Source organism: Eptatretus burgeri, chromosome 12 (genome assembly GCF_056783735.1).
Source record: "Eptatretus burgeri isolate ZD-2024b chromosome 12, Ebu_testis_v1, whole genome shotgun sequence".
Taxonomy (NCBI): domain Eukaryota; kingdom Metazoa; phylum Chordata; class Myxini; order Myxiniformes; family Myxinidae; genus Eptatretus; species Eptatretus burgeri.
In genome coordinates this window covers 26,430,872-26,448,371 of record NC_140972.1, presented here as the reverse complement: position 1 = coordinate 26,448,371, position 17,500 = coordinate 26,430,872, and the positions used below count along the sequence as shown (strand labels likewise).

Here is a 17,500-nt window from a genome sequence, read left to right as displayed (position 1 = left end):
CCATGTAAATGAATGGGGGATTTTCAGCGATTTATATTTTTTTTCCCTAAAAATAAACCCCCTTTTTATCCCAAGGTATATTTATTTGTCTCCCCTTTTAACTTGGAGGTTGAACCTCATTGAATTGAACACCTGGGGGTTGAACAGCTCACTCATTGAACCTATAAAGATTTGTTCATTCTCAAATTCCTTCAATAGTTTAATTTTCTTTGCACAATAATCCCCATCTAAAATATTGACAAACAAAACATTTGAATCTTTATATTTTTTAAGATACCCCTTTTGTGCCATTACGAAATGATAAACTTCTCTTAATGCTCTTGTTTGACCACCTCCTGAGCCACATATCATTTTGAGATTATAGTAAATTGTTTTTTCATTGTTCAATTGATAACCATCAAAGTTTTCAGTCCATTCAAGGATATTCATTTTTTTCTTTACATCCTCTAACTTACTAGTTTTTAAATTAATTCGCTTATTTGTTTTATTTACCTTTGTTTTAGTTATTTTTTCAATAAGACTTATTTGATATTTTTCACATTCATTATGTTTTCCATTTATATACCAAGACTGAGATTTTCTCCACTCTTTAGTTTGATTAATACTTGGTTTAACCATTTATATATTGTGAAAAAACGCGGCGGTAGCCCTTAAAAACCCTAACCCATCTTCCCATCGTTAAAACATAATCTATTTTATACACTCTATCATACAATATCCATATGGAACACAATCTATTCCATTATCTAAAATAAATCTCTTATCATCAAAGGCTCCTAATGCCTTTTTATTTACTTCTTCACTATATATGTTATGTTTATAACTTCTTATTGTATTCATTTTCCTATATTCTTCTTTCTTATTCATCAAACAATTATAATAATTTCTAAAAGTTATTGATTTCTTTATTACATATTTCTTTATTCCCTTTAACCTCTTATCAATCTGTTCACCATACTTATAAGCATATGCCTTTGCTCTCAATCCAATAAACTCACTCATTACTTTTCCACCCAACTCATCCTTAAACTTACCAATAACCTTTTCATTCTTTTTGGAAAATAACTCACTCTTCTTGCTGAAATTACTTGTATCATATACTCCAATATTTTTCTTCATATCTTCATAAACATCATCAGTTTTTATATCTAGGATAAAACTATCAGTATCCATATACAACAATGAAACATTTTCACCATACTCTTTCTTTAAGTCATTATACAAATAATCATACATCAATATCTTTGATAAATCAAGAACTGCTGTTCCAATATAAATTGGTTTATCCATTACAATACTTTCCTTTTTCATATGAATTGCAGAAAAGTTCTCTGAAAAACCTCTTCTCTCTCAAAACTTGGTTTATTTATCAATCTCGAAGCTTCTTTCCAAGATGTTGCGAATCTAATGTTTTGCCTGTTTCTAACATTTTCCATAGTCTTTCCAAATACAGCATTATTCATTAATTTATAAAAGTCCCCTTCAAATTTTACTTTTGTATTTGCTCTCATATCTGTATTGAATTGAATATACTTTTTCACCCAAGGACTTTGTTTAAATTTTAAAACTCTATGAATTTTAGCTACTCTCAATCCTTCTCTCAAAAACTGTTTTAAGCTTCTCTGATGCAAAACATATCCCTCTTTATCATAGAATGTTGTTAATAACTTTTCTGTTGATTTACCTTTAATATTAAAACTTTTATGATAATCACTTAACCATTCTTTCTTTGGAGTTTCTTTCTCACATGCAAAAGGAAGATCTTTATGCTTATTATGAAGATCACTCGGGTACCTCAAATCAACTTCAAAATAATAACCTTCTTCTTCGTCATTCAATTCCTCTTGAGAAGAAATAACAATATTCATCAAAGCCTTTTCATAATTCTTTTCTTCCACCCACTCTAATTTACCATAAGGTAGAGATTGAGACATTGCCCATCCATACAAATTATTAGCATCAAAATACATCAAATAATTACTATCTTTTTCACTATCATAATTTGGGAGATATTTATTATTTGCTTTAGCATATCTTTTGAACATACTTGTGATATTCCACCTCTCTTGGACTTCTCAATCATCAAAAGCATATCCACATCACTGATTAAATCTATATCTTGTTTTGTCATTTTCAACATTGCACTCCAAGCTAAACCAGGAGCTGTGAAATAGTGGGCAGGATCTAACCCATAACAATTTTTATTATGACAGAGTGATCTAAAAGCTTCAAACACATCAGCTAACAATAAAACATCTGTTTTTAGATATAAATCGTGATATTCTCCAAGGTTCTTTATCTTAAATATTTTCCATATTTCTTGTGCGTGTTTATATTCCTTATCACTTATCTCTTCTTCATAAAGGTTATTATAGAAACTTTCTTTTGAAGGAAGTTGTGTTTCTTTAAATCTCATAAATGAATCCATATAATCATAAGGATAAATTCCCTTACTTGTAAGAATTTTCTCTTTACTTTGAATTTCATTCCTTGTTTGAATTTCCTCTCTCGTAAGAATTCCTTCTTTAATCAGAATTTCATCTTTAATCTGAATTTCCTCTTTAGTGAGAATTTCCTCTTTTGGAAAGAATGAATTAAGATTTGGAAAAGAGTCTGTGGAGCTTAGATTTGATGCGAGGTAGGCTAGTGGTGTTCCCATAAACTTGTAAGAATCTAAAAACCTAATACGAGTTATAGGTTTTGTGAATATCATTTTTGAAAATGAAATATACTTTTGACTTGTGTTTGTTATAGCAGAAATATTCCCTGGTGTTTTTGAAAGTTCATTTATAAATAGATGTGTATCATAGTTGGCGCTGTTGTGAAGAAAGACTGGAATAAAAGAAGGTAATTTATAATTAAGATTACAACAGGAATGAGCGGGACCTCTATATTTACCAGTAAGATGACAATGGTCTCTAACTTTAAACTCCTTAATTTCCCCCTCACAAATATGACAGATATTGTTCATTCTAAATTCTAATTTTTCTTCTTTGGTTAATTTCATCGGTTCATTTGTTTCTTTCATTAATTTAGTGAGTCTTATACAATCCTTTTCTAATCGTTTTACAAACTCTTGTGAAGCATTTTTTCCACGATAATGTTCAAGTTTGTTATACTTTTCTCCAACAGATGATTTGATATAATAACAAAAACCACAAGGAATATGTTTTTGATATTTATTTGTATATGGTTCTTTTGGATTAGGAGAAGCAGTATTTATCTTTTAAGGATACATTCAAAATCAGCGTATATCACAAATGGGTGCATGATAGATTTATTATAATCTTCAAAAGAAATCTTTTCACCAGGTTTAGGCATTGTAATTACAGCTGATTTATGATTACTACAATATTTTGAATGTTGTTCTAATCGTTCTTTTGTATGAAATGAATTAAGACATCGCTTACAAGGATATATTTTGTTTGCTGTTCTGAATACCTGAGAAGAGATTAATCTTGATAAATTATTGATGTATGTGTAATGTGAATTCTTTCCAACACTAAAATATAAAAGGTCAATGTGTGTTTCTTCATTTTTATAGTTGTTTGAAATTTTTAATATTTGAACTTTGTTTGTATCCGTTAATCCATATACATTAATAGAAAGATTATTCTTTTTCTCAAATTTAGGAATATCTGTTAGTGGCATTGGGAATTTAAAATCTTTAATGTCCAAGGTATTCTCATATTTCATATATTGTTTTACTGTTTCTGAATTACATTTTGGTGGATGTAAGTGAGCAAGAACAGACCAGAGAAAACATTTATTATCATTGTTCTTAATATTAACAACTGCCTTCTTTAGTTTTATTTCTTTTGGTAATTCAATATAAGAAGAAGCTTTAAGAGGGTTTGATTTTTAGAATGTGTATATCTAAAAAGATGATTTTTTAATATTGAATCCACTTCCTACCACTGTATTATCAACATCCTCCTCTTGTCTTGATAGTTCTTCATAAACCCCACTATTCAAAAAATCTTGAAATGATGTTATAAAATGAAGATCTGTTCTCATATAAGGAGTTTGTTCTTCATCTTGTCTTTTCATATTCATTTTCACTCCCATATAAAACTTTAAAGTTTTTATTTCTTTTAATGTCTTTTTAATAAATTTTTCAACATCGGGTTTCACTATTTCAATTGATTCAGCTATTGATGATGGACCGGGTTCTCCAAATTGAAAAATCCTTATTTTTATATGCCCTTTAAATGCCTCATCAGTGTTTTTAATATAATAGTCTCCCTTTACTTTAAACTCATTTTTCTTGTGTTTTTGTGATTGAAGATGTTGATTATAACTACTCTTCAAAACATCCTTTGAACAGATATCACAATGTTTTCTTTCCAACTCAAGAGGAGATATTTGATGAAATAGATTAAATGTGTGTTTCTTGGTTCGGAGGTGTTTTCTATAATGTTTATATTCGTGATTACAAACATCGCAGTACGTTGTATTCACCATATTTATAGAATAAAACTTTGCTTGAACTAAAATTTTCTTGATGAAAATTTCGTTTAATTTATAGGTGAATCTGTGCTTAAAAACATTTTATCCTCCAACTTTTTCACTTAATAAATACAATGTTTCAAGACACAAAAGACAAGTTTCAATCAATCTCTTCATCTGTTAAAGATACTGAGAAATATGTCAAGGATGTAAAATTGAACAAAGATAAATATAACAACTATTGGATAAAAACTATTATGGTAAATAATATGAGTTCTTCAATTTCCTTCAGTGGAAGGGCTTTTAGTATACCTGGTAGAACATCAATTAAAGTATCTCTAACAAAAGTTTCTCCTCTCCTTCTAGTAATATATTCAAAACTAGAAAAAGCAATGAAACAAGAAAAAGTATCAAAGAACAAAAACCTTATGGATGAAGCTTTAGAAAGAAAAGATAAGACCATCTGTAATATGCAAGGAGAAATTTGTATTTTTTTCAACAACCCTAAAGATGTAAATCTTGATGAAATAAAGGATGTTAATATATCAGGTGAAATGACATTTCGTTCAATAGTAGTTAACGATAATTTTAAAATTACCTTTAATATAAAAAATGTTGTCGTTGAATCTGATAATGAAAAAGTATATCGATATCGATGGTAATATACAACTGAAAGTATAGATGAATTTCAGTTTAAGTAAAGTTTTACTTTATAAATATGCTAGACTTTCCTGATTCTCCATATGACAAATTTGAGAATTGTCCTGCGTGTGAAAGACGGGGATTAAACACAGAGTCAAAAGCCTATAAACAATGTATATTCTGTGATTATCTTCTAATTAATGATAATAAAAAATATAAAAAGGAAAATAATTCTTTTAGATTTACACCAAAAATGAATTACTTTACAAGATTGATTAGAGAAATGAATGTAAAGTATGAGGATGATAACACACCTTTCCTTACAAGGGAAGAAACTGAACGTATAAGAGAAATGTTCAAAGGATTGTTGTTGTATATTATTCATGGATGTAATTTTCAGGGAAATATCAACACAAGATATTGTATAAATAAAATAATGGATTATCTTGAAATTAAACCTGAACTTAGGATAAAATATAGAGTTTCTAAAAAAGCCAATAATAAATTAAATAACCTGTTTTTCAAATATATAAATGAATGATTTTTTACCTATTTGGGAAAATAAGATAAAATTTAACAACCATAAAAATCTCCCAAATTCATTAAGATGTCTCATAGTTGGTTCAAGTGGATGTGGAAAAACCTGCTTACTTTTAAAAATGCTCCTCACTCCCAACTTTTTAGATTATGATAATTTAATAATTTTCACAAAGTCGAGTTTTCAACCAGAGTATCAACTACTCTCACAAGGTTTTAATGCTGGTCTTCAAAAGAAGATATAATAGGTTTATTTAAACGTCAAAAAAACCTAAATGATTATAACATTGAAGATATAATTCAACTATTTTGTGATACACAGAGATGTAAAAAGAAATCAAATCTTATAACTTGTATTCTTAGTGATAATACGGATGATATACCGTCTCCCCAAGATTTGGATAAATCAAAAAGAACCTCGTTATCTTTGATGATTGTGTTAATGAGAGAAACCAAACGGTAATGGACAGCTACTACACAAGAGGGAGACATTCTTCTTGTAATTGTATTTATCTTAGTCAATCGTACTTTCAACTTCCTCGTCGTTCCATCAGAAACAATGCTAATACTTTTATTTTATTCAAGTTAAATTCAATAGATATCAATAATTTTTGGAGAGATAATTGTTCTACATTATGTAGTAAAAAGAAATTTGAGGATTATATGAAGCACACGACTGAAAAATATAAATATATTGTTGTGAAACAAGATGAGATATTAAGGGATATATTTTTTGTTTTATAAACAATTACATATATAAATGACAACTATTATTATAAATCTTGTGGGTAAATCTGCTTCTGGAAAAAACTTTCATAAATCAAGGTTCTTGTGTAGTACAAATGAGAATATTGTAAATTTACTTAAAAAACACCCCGTGATACGCATTGTATCAACAACAACTAGAGCAATAAGACCTGGAGAAGTAAAAGGTGAAGATTATCACTATATTTCAGTGGAGGAACATATGCGATTGAGGAATGAAGGACAAATATTTGAGGAGGTTTCTCTTGGTACAACAAAATATTCACATTGTAAGAGTGAGTTAAAGAAACTAAAATCTGGTGGTGTTGGGATATTAGAAACTAATCCAGAAGGAACGAGACAAATTATTGAATATCTGAGCGGAGTGAAGATTTTATCATTCGGTTTTGATGTTGATGAAGAAACTCAACACAAACGTATGAAAAGCAGAGATGCAAGGATTAGTGAAGAAGAAATTACAACTCGCATTAATGTTAATAAAGAATTTGATGAAATATTTAAAGAAAAGGATTTATTTGAACACATCTACTTGAATGATGAAGAAAAGGAAAATTTCCCTGTTGATCTTTACAATTCATTAAATGATATTTTACAATAAATAAATGGATACAAAAGAAAGAGCAAGAAGATTTAAGGAACATCAAGAGTTGGTTTCAAAAGTTGTAAAACAACAGGAAGACATAAAGAAGAAACACAGACAGAAACTAACGGGCGAAGAAGCATTTGAAAAAAACAAGAGAAATTTTTTAAACCACTTTTAAAGACTTCCCAAGAAAAATGAAAGATGTTTCCACAGTTCCCACAGTAGAATATACTCCTAGAAAGCTTCAAATGTTAAAAGATTTCAGTCAAATGACGGAGGAAGAATTAGAGCATTTAGGAGAATTAGAATATGATGATGAAGGTTTATTTCAACAACTGGAAGAGATTAATCAACCCCCTGATTATATTGTGAATGCTGTTCAAAACAATGAATATTCAGCGGATTCAAAAACCAAAGCAGGACTCATTCCAACAGAACAACCAGCAATATTTCATCTTGTTCAAGAAAAGGTATTGATATTTAATGATGAATTAAGGTTCTTAAGTTCTGCTCAACCCCTGTTAAACTAACTCCGAGATTAATGTTTCTTCTCACAAAAGATGGAAGACAAGGTTCAACTGTGAGGGATGAATCAAAGTATATTGATAAACCATTGGATATGGAAAATAATGATGATAGAGTATATATTGATTTGCTGAACACTCTAAATTATAAGGTTATTCTTTCTGGTAAAAGTAGGAAGAATGAGAAGGAGAAACACATTATTCAGGCTTTAAGTATCCTTGGTTCAGGTATTAGTTTTCTTCCAAATGACCCATCGCAATTAGTTAATAGACTGTTATTGTTGTTCGGCAGTAAGAAGGCTGGAAATAACAATTGTTTTAATGAAGCATCAGCCATTTTAGACCAGTTGATGAACATGAAAATAATTAATAAATCTCAATATAAAGACATTTTAACTCATATTAAATAAGATGAGAAGCACAATCCTGAGTTTTAATTTCACAACAAGCGACCACACATCTTCATTCCCATACCCACTACAACTTGACACAACAAAAGAATATGAGGCATCTTTATTGTCCATGGAGACTTATAATACCTTATTTAATATAACCGAGAAAAATGACAAGTTTAGTTATAATCCGGGAAGTGGATACAAAACGATAACAGTCTCACCGGAGCATACGAGATTTCTCAAATATCTTCCGAAATTGCTCGTCTTATGAAAGAACAGGGTGATGAACCAAAAAATATTGTTATAAACATTCAAAAACATACTTCAAAATCAACGATTAAAGTTAAAAATAACTACAAGGTTGATTTCACAATTGATAATTCATTTAGAGAGTTATTAGGTTTCTCCTCAAAAAAGATTGAAACTAATGGGACGTTTTACAGTGATAATGTCATTCAAATATCCTCAGGAATAAATTCGGTGTTAATTCACTGTGATTTGATTGATGGTGCTTATAATGATGGATTAAAAACAAATACAATATTTTCATTCAGCGCATACTCAACCCCAATTGGTTATAAATTCAATATGGAGCCTAAAAATTTGGTTTATCTACCTGTGTCAGGAAAAACCATACACAGAGTAAATTTTAGGATAACCGACCAAGATAATCGTGTGATTTCTTTTAATGGAGAAGTTATATCCATCAGAATTCACCTACGTGAAGTTTTTCAATAAATAAATACGATGGTTATTGTGAGGAAGCACGAGTTGGGAAAATATAAAATAATTACAGGGGATGGGATGTTCCTTTCCCCGTACTACAAGGGTGAAGGTATGTATCTTGGTAGAGGATACTATAAACCTAAGAGACAAAGGGGTGTTGGACATCAATTTAGAGGAGATGGGATAATTGATACTCTCATGGGTATTGGTTCAACTATTCTTAAACATAAAGACCTAATTGGTTCAACTGCTTCTGCTGTGGGAAATGTAGCAGGTGCTGTAAAGAGTATAAAAGATGCTCAGAAAGAATCTCATAAATTACAAGCAATAAAAGAAATTAAGAAAGGTAAAACTCAGTTGTCCCCCAAGAACGACAGAAAATAATTCAAATACTTGGATCAGGGTTTCAAAAGTTTTAACATCTTTTTTCCTAAATAAATACAAGTATGGAAGCAATTGATAGTATCTATGATTTGGATGATACTATTATTATCTCAAACTCCACTAAAAAAGAAGATTACTTCAAGGTAAATGCAATAACTGGAACAGACTGGAATACAAATGGTACAAAAAGTTTTGAAATAAATAATCAACAAACCTATTTGAATCTCTCCGAAAGTTTCTTGTTGTGTAAATTTAAATTCACTAAGGCTGGGAATAACACAAACGCTACACTTGTAAATGATTTCTTCTGGAAAATGTTTGATAGTGTGCGATTGTATATTGGAACACAAGAAGTTGAAGCGGTTGATTATGTCTCTGCTGTATCTGAAATGATGAAATTTACACTCTATACATTCAGTGATAGAATGGGAAAGGGGTCTGTCGAAGGTTTTATTCCTGATATGTCAACGGGAACAAACACAGACCCTGGATATATTCAAAGGAAAGGAATGTATAATGATGATACAAAAGCAGAAAATAGTTTTACTGTGGCAGTTCCTCTTAAAGGTATATTTGGATTTTGTGATTATGATAAAGTTCTGTATGGTCTTAAAATTAGATTTCAACTACAAAGGAATGATAATGAAAATAGATTGCTTTTTGGTGTTGGTAATGCTTTTGGTGATCAGAATAAATTTGTAATTGAGGAGATGAGTTGGTATATCAGTGAATATACTCCTAATCTTAAAACAGAAGAGATGTTGAATCGAAGACTTAACTCAAAAAAACCACTCAGTGTATCATACCTCAAAAGAAGATGTCAACACGTTAAACTCAATCAAACTACTTACACGTGGAATTTGGGTGTTCTGGAAGGAAAGCCACGATATCTGTGGATGATTTTTAAAAAGCCAGATGGTGATACTGCGACTGATAAGAATAATGCATTGAGTGATAATGCTAAGGTGAAACAACTTCGCGTTTCTCTAGATGGAACATTTTATCCACGAGATAGATTGGAAATTAATTGGGAAAAAATGATTTTGCTGAAGCATACAAGTCTTACCAAAAGGTGTGTGAAAGTAATGGAAATAAAGAACCTATTTTGGATATGACAGCATTTAAAAGTTTGTATACAATCTATACGTTTGACCTGAGCGCTCAAAAAGAAACTATAAAGTCTAATCGAGTGGATACTTCCCTATACATTGAAAGAGGAGAGAGTGAAGAAGTTGATACATATTGTTTGCTTTTGGAAGAAACAGAATTGCAGATTAATACAGATAATGGTGTGATGATTAGTCTCACATAATTTTTTGTTAAATAAATGAGTGGCAAAGTACCAACTGGGGTATATGTTAATCAAATCAATCTTCATAAACTATCATCTTGTGTTCAAAATCAAAAGCCTTGTACGATTAACGTTAATACAATTCAGAGAAAAGGAGCAGTAAGAATTGATGTTTTGCTCACAAGAGAACAGGTTAAAATCTTGAATGACACTGGCTCACTTAAAATTAAAATGACAAAACCAATGTTGAAAAAATATTCAATAAGAGAGACGAGTGGAGGATTTCTCCCATTTCTAATTCCTTTATTTGCTGGTTTAAGTGCGGTTGGAGCATTGACGGGTGGTATTTCAACAGCGGTCAAAACTGCCAACGAAAGGAAGGCTCAACTCCAGGCTCAAAAAGAATTGGAAAGACATAACAAAGAGTTGGAGAAACAAATTAGTGGAAGTGGTGTAATTGTAGATTTTGCTGAAAAACTTGAAGGTCTGCCTGATAAAGCGAGATTGTTAGTTGGAGATATGCTTTCTTCTATAGCACAAGCAGGTGTAAAATTAACGAAAAGAGGTAATGGATTATATCTTTCTAATAAATAAATGAGTATTGATGAGTGGTTGAAAGAATTTGGAAAGAATACAACATCAAATTTACAACTTGTCAAATATTGTAAGAAATTAAAAATTCATAATGTGGTTATTTGTATGAGAGATGAATTAACAAATGTGTCGAAACATACAAAGAATATTATTATGAACTTAGAAGATAATGATGGGAACGGTTCTCATTGGGTTTGTATTTTTAATAGTCAAGACAAATATTATTTTGATAGTTTTGGTCTTCCACCACCTGTTGAAGTCATAAAATTCTTACAGAATGGTGTTTATCAAACATTTCAAGTCCAAGAATTAAATTCCAAGTGTTGTGGTCAATTATGTCTATATGTGTTATTTCAACTCAACAAAAATAAAAAATTTTATGATATTATTTTTAATCTAATATAAATGACTTATGTTGGTAAAGATGGTTCTATCTTTGGTGTATCTCAAGAACTGGATATTGATTTATCAAATTATTACACAAAGGCACAGGCTGAACGACATAAATATAATATAAACAAAAATATTAACATGAAAAATGCTTATAAATTAAAAAATTATCCAAGCCCGACTGACGCGAATGACTTGGTGAGATTAAGCGATTTATCACAATATATATACTTAAATAAAACGGCTGTGTATTCTAAAGATACAGAAGTGTTGATATTATCTCCAGGTCATACAGAATTCACAGTTCGAATTAAAATAAATTTTTATAAAGAAGGGCGTATCGTTTGTATGAGAATAGAACAATGGGGGTATGATATGAATGATTTAGGGTATAATTGGTCATTTAAAATTAACCTCGAAGACCTGGAACAATTAAATCAGTCTCGTAAGGAAGAATATTATCCACTTGGTATCGAGAATGAGTTTTGTGGAGCCACGATTAGTAAACAACAAATAAAATAATTTAATAAGGGTAAATATAATAATGGTTTTGCCCTTGTTTATCTCATGAAAACAGAAAAAACAGGATTATATATAATAAGTAAGGAAATACAAAATGATTTAACTATGGGAAGATGGGGAGGTGTTTCGTGCCATAATATTATTCTAACATATATTTCTAATACATAAATGACAGCAAGAAGGCTTCAAGAAAATTATCATTTCTGTGTCCAAGCATACCTTCAAGAAAAGGGTATTCGGTATTTTAATAAATATGTTCTACAACATAAGAATGAGGTATTTTCAATAAAAGATTGGCATTATGCTGATGTTGATAAACCAACAACTTTAGATTTAATTAGAATGTTAAATAATGAAAAAATTATAAGGTTAAGAAAAGGTAGGGCTCTTTTAGAAATTCAAAAGAAATTTTATTGGTATCCTGTTGTAAAGAAAATTATTTTCGATGCATGAATAACAAGAAATCCTGATGAATATATGTATAATATTCTATGGGGTGTAAACGATTCAAGTATAGTAAGGGATGAGGAAGGAGTTGAAGAAGAGAGGGAAGAGGAGGAAAAGGAGGAGGAGGAGAGAGAGAAGGAGGAAAGAGAGAAGAGAGAGAGGGAGGAAAGAGAGAGAATGAATAAATATCAAAATATGGAAACCAGTGAGATTCAAAAAAGAATAGAGGTATTAAAGAAATTAACTTATCTCACCAGGGAGGAATACAAAGAATTAAAAAGTCTATTTGCAATACTTTCGACAAGACTATCGACATCGAGAAGACATGTATTTTAATTCAAGTTTTTTCTTCAATAAATGGAGGAGAGAGTGAAGGCATTTCTAAGGATTCTTTATGTTTTAAAAATTAAGATTCAAATGTGCATGTTGGAAACTAAAAAGGTTTTTGCACTCTGCAGAAATTTTTCTCATAAATAAATGAGTTATTGTCTCAAATGTAAAAAGAAAACTAATACTAAAAATATTTCATATATTAAAAGTAAAAATAACAGGGTTATACAAAAAGGTATATGTTCGGTGTGTGGTTCAAAAAAATCAATTTATCTCCAAACACAAACTCGGAGGAGATATACAAAAGTTTTTATCAGGAAGTAAATTTACAACTACTGGAATACCAGGGGAATTACATCTTCCAGGGTATTCTTTCTGTGGTCCAGGCACAAACTTGGATAAAAGATTAGATGAGGCAGACAATCCTAAATCCTGGAGTAAACCAATCAATAGAGTTGATGAAGTGTGCATGAGACACGATATTGATTATGGGAATACCACAACGTTGGAAGAAAAGCATGAAGCCGATAGAGAAATGTTATATAATTTGTCTCTGATACAAAATCCAACCTTGAGAGAAAAAGTTGATAGGTTCATCGTGAAGAAGATGATTAGTGCTAAATTGAAACTTGGACTTGGAAATTCAAAAAACTTATAGGCTCTAATGATGCCATTAAGACTGAAGAGCAATTAGCTGATGAATTACATAAACCAATATTCACAAAGTTTCAGAGAAGGAAAGTTTATTCCAAGGAAGTTGATTATATCTGGTCTGCTGATTTGATTGAACTCAATAATGATAAGGGGTACAAGTATGCTTTAACCGTTATTGATTTGAGGAGTAGATATGCGTGGGTTGTCCCTTTTAAAACAAAACAGGTAATACTCTTGTGTTAGCTTTTCAACAGATATTTAATAAAAGTAAGAGAAAACCTAAGAAATTGTGGACTGATGAGGGTAGAGAGTTTTATAACAAGACATTTATGAATTTTTTAAAAAATAACAGTATTACATTATACAGTACCTTTAATGAAGGGAAGGCAGTTGTTGTTGAACGTTTTAATCGTACCTTAAAAGAGAGACTATATAAAAAATTCACACAACTCGGTTCACAACAATGGTTATCTTTTATTCAGGATATTGTGGATAAGTATAATGACACGATTCACACGTCAACGAATATGAAGCCATCAGAAACATTTACAAAATTAAAATATGAAAAAGAGATTAATGTCAGAAAACCTAAGTTCAAAGTTGGTGATATCGTAAGAATATATAGGTGGAAATCTCATTTTGAAAAGGGTTTTACTGAACGATGGACGAAAGAACTTTTTAAAATTGTTGATGTAATAGATACAGTTCCTTGGACTTATAAAATATATGATTTGGAAGGGGAAGAGATTTTAGGTTCATTTTATTCACAGGAATTACAAAAGACAAAACTAAGCATATAATACACCTTTGTGGACACTAGAGGAACAAGTCTGAGGTGTATTACAGTATATAATGTGTGTCAAGGGGGACGTTCTTAGATCTGTGAACCCCAAACACAGAATCCTCAACTGAATAGTCAAGGCTTAACTTTTGTTTGTGTGTGTGTGTGCAATGGGAGCAATAGGTTGGCGCTTCACTCCCTCCTACTATACACCGTTGTGGACACTCGAGGGCCAAGTCCGAGGTGTATAACAGTATATAATGTGTGTCAAGGGGGACGTTCTTAGATCTGTGAACCCCAAACACAGAATCCTCAACTGAATAGTCAAGGCTTAACTTTTGTTTGTTGATGTGTATGTGTGTGTGTCCCAACCCTCACATTCAAAATCTCAACCCTAACCCTCACATTCAAAATCTCAACCCCAACTCAATCCTCGCCCAACACAATGTCTTTTTCAAAATGAGATTTCCACCTATATATATATATATATTTTTACGTTTTTTTTTTCTTCTTCCAATTCTGTCTTTTAAGGCTTTCAGGTTTGATGACGTAGAAAGAGGGAGTAAGCCTGCACTTTCTTCCCAGAACGAACAATGTATATTTTTTGTTTTTTTTTCTCTTCTTCCAATTCTGTCTTTTAAGGCTTTCAGGTTTGATGACGTAGAAAGAGGGAGTAAGCCTGCACTTTCTTCCCAGAACGAACAATGTATATTTTTTGTTTTTTTTCTCTTCTTCCAATTCTGTCTTTTAAGGCTTTCAGGTTTGATGACGTAGAAAGAGGGAGTAAGCCTGCACTTTCTTCCCAGAACTTTCTTGATCTTGCTCCCATCAAGCACCATCCGACAAAGAACTACATCGATAGGTTTAGATCCCAAAGAGTGATAGCAACTCCAAAAGTCTCCAAAATATAAATAAATAAAATAATAATAATAATTAATAAATAAATAAATAAATAAATAAAAGCCCCCAAAAAAGTTTCAAGTGTCCAACATAAACCCAACTTTCCAAGTCTTCAAGGTATAACCACATTCCCGTTGAGTTTCCAAGATATGTATCACATTGTGAGTTATCAATCCAGAACCCACATTTCAAGTATTCAAAGTAAAACCAACTTACAAAGTCTCTTAAGGATAACTCATTTACTGATTTTTTCAAAATTTGTGAGTCTCCAAGGTAGGCCCCATATTTAGAACCATCTTGGCAGAACCCTTTTCCTGAGTCTCCAAGGTAGTTATTTAAACCATCAAGGCAGAACTCATTTACTGATTTTTTCAAAATTTGTGAGTCTCCAAGGTAGGCCCCATATTTAGAACCATCTTGGCAGAACCCTTTTCCTGAGTCTCCAAGGTAGTTATTTAAACCATCAAGGCAGAACTCATTTACTGATTTTTCAAAATTTGTGAATCTCCAAGGTAGGCCCCATATTTAGAACCATCTTGGCAAAACCCTTTTCCTGAGTCTCCAAGGTAGTTATTTAAACCATCAAGGCAGAACTCATTTACTGATTTTTCAAAATTTGTGAGTCTCCAAGGTAAAACTTGTATTCTGGCTCATCAAGGTATAACTTGTTCAGTGGGTATTGTCTTGATAACTCACAATGAGTACTATTGCTGTAAAACTCTTTTTCAGGATTTTGCTGGTCTCCAAGGTATAACTCTTTGGTTGGGTCATCAAGGACGAACTCGTTCTGTGGGTCTTGGTCGCTCATAAGGTCTTCAACCAAGCCAACAATTTCGCCCCAAGTTGTAGCAAAAGCAGTATTTTCATTTCGTATTTCAGACACAATTTCCTGTGAGAGAAAATAATAATGTATTAATTAAGTTATTTAATTATTAAATGAGTATGCTTCAATCAAAGTTTGAAAATAGGAAAATAAAAAATCTTACCTCAATAGATAAGAGGTTTGAATCCAGTTCATCAACTTGAAGGTTTAGTTCCATAGAAGACAGAGAGTTCCAAGGAACACTAAAGTCATCCCACTCAAGGTCTTCAACCAAGCCAACAATTTCCCCCCAAGTTGTAGCAAAAGCAGTATTTTCAGATACAATTTCCTGTGAGAGAAAATAATAATGTATTAATTAAGTTATTTAATTATTAAATGAGTATGCTTCAATCAAAGTTTGAAAATAGGAAAATAAAAAATCTTACCTCAATAGATAAGAGGTTTGAATCCAGTTCATCAACTTGAAGGTTTAGTTCCATAGAAGACAGAGAGTTTGAGACAAGCACACAGAACACCATTGCCAGCAAGAACAAATGTTTAAAATGGAGCCTGGGTTTGAAGCTTTTATAGAGAAAGACTGGTGGGTGTGGTTTCCTTTGGAAATTCCCTGGGCAAGCCTAGGCAAGCCTTCATTGGGAAATTTTTCAAAACCATAACATCCTGTAATTTTCTAGTGATTTCTTTGTGAGTCAGAGATGAACTGGAAATGATGTAAGAGTGGGCGGGGCTTAGCAAAAGTAGGCGGAGCTTAGGAAAAGTGGGCGTGGCTTAGAAAAAAATACCTTATGAAAAGTGGGCGGAGCTTAGCAAAAGTGGGCGGAGCTTAGGAAAAGTGGGCGTGGCTTAGAAAAATTACCTTATGAAAAGTGGGCGGGGCTTAACAAAAGTGGGCGGGGCTTAAAGAAAAGTGGGCGGGGCTTAACAAAAAATAACCTGTGGCTCAGGAGGTGGTCAAACAAGAGCATTAAGAGAAGTTTATCATTTCGTAATGGCACAAATGGGGTATCTTAAAAAATATAAAGATTCAAATGTTTTGTTTGTCAATATTTTAGATGGGGATTATTGTGCAAAGAAAATTAAACTATTGAAGGAATTTGAGAATGAACAAATCTTTATAGGTTCAATGAGTGAGCTGTTCAACCCCCAGGTGTTCAATTCAATGAGGTTCAACCTCCAAGTTAAAAGGGGAGACAAATAAATATACCTTGGGATAAAAAGGGGGTTTATTTTTAGGGAAAAAAATATAAATCGCTGAAAATCCCCCATTCATTTACATGGGGCAAAGTGAGCCAGAATCAGTATTCTTACCCTACTTATGTATGTACATATGTATGTATGTATATATATGTATATATGTATGTATATATATATATATATATATATATATGTATATATATGTATATATATATATATGTATATATATGTATATATATATATATATGTATATATATGTATATATATATATATATATGTATATATATGTATATATATATATATATATATATGTATATATATGTATATATATATATATATGTATATATATGTATATATATATATGTATATATGTATATGTATATGTATATATATATATATATATATATATATATATATATATGTATATATATGTATATATATATATATGTATATATATGTATATATATATATATGTATATATATGTATATATGTATATGTATATATGTATATATATGTATATATGTATATATATGTATATATATATATATATATATGTATATATATGTAT

General features: G+C 30.9%; 2 protein-coding genes across 2 annotated transcripts in view; one reads left to right on the top strand and one right to left on the bottom strand.

The window, feature by feature from the left end:
* LOC147015288 (uncharacterized) overlaps window positions 1-16,902 on the bottom strand; it is a 66,192-nt gene extending 49,290 nt beyond the window's left edge. The window contains exons 1-2 of the mRNA XM_085849102.1: window positions 16,163-16,902; window positions 15,901-16,065 (exon numbers count right to left, since the gene is read on the bottom strand). Coding sequence (XP_085705228.1) covers window positions 15,901-16,065; window positions 16,163-16,255 — 258 coding nt within the window. The 5' untranslated portion in view covers window positions 16,256-16,902. The remainder of the gene's footprint in view (window positions 1-15,900; window positions 16,066-16,162) is intronic.
* The window catches only part of LOC147015284 (uncharacterized), a 444,530-nt gene that overhangs the window by 268,630 nt on the left and 158,400 nt on the right, over window positions 1-17,500 (top strand). The gene's annotated exons all lie outside the window — the stretch shown is intronic.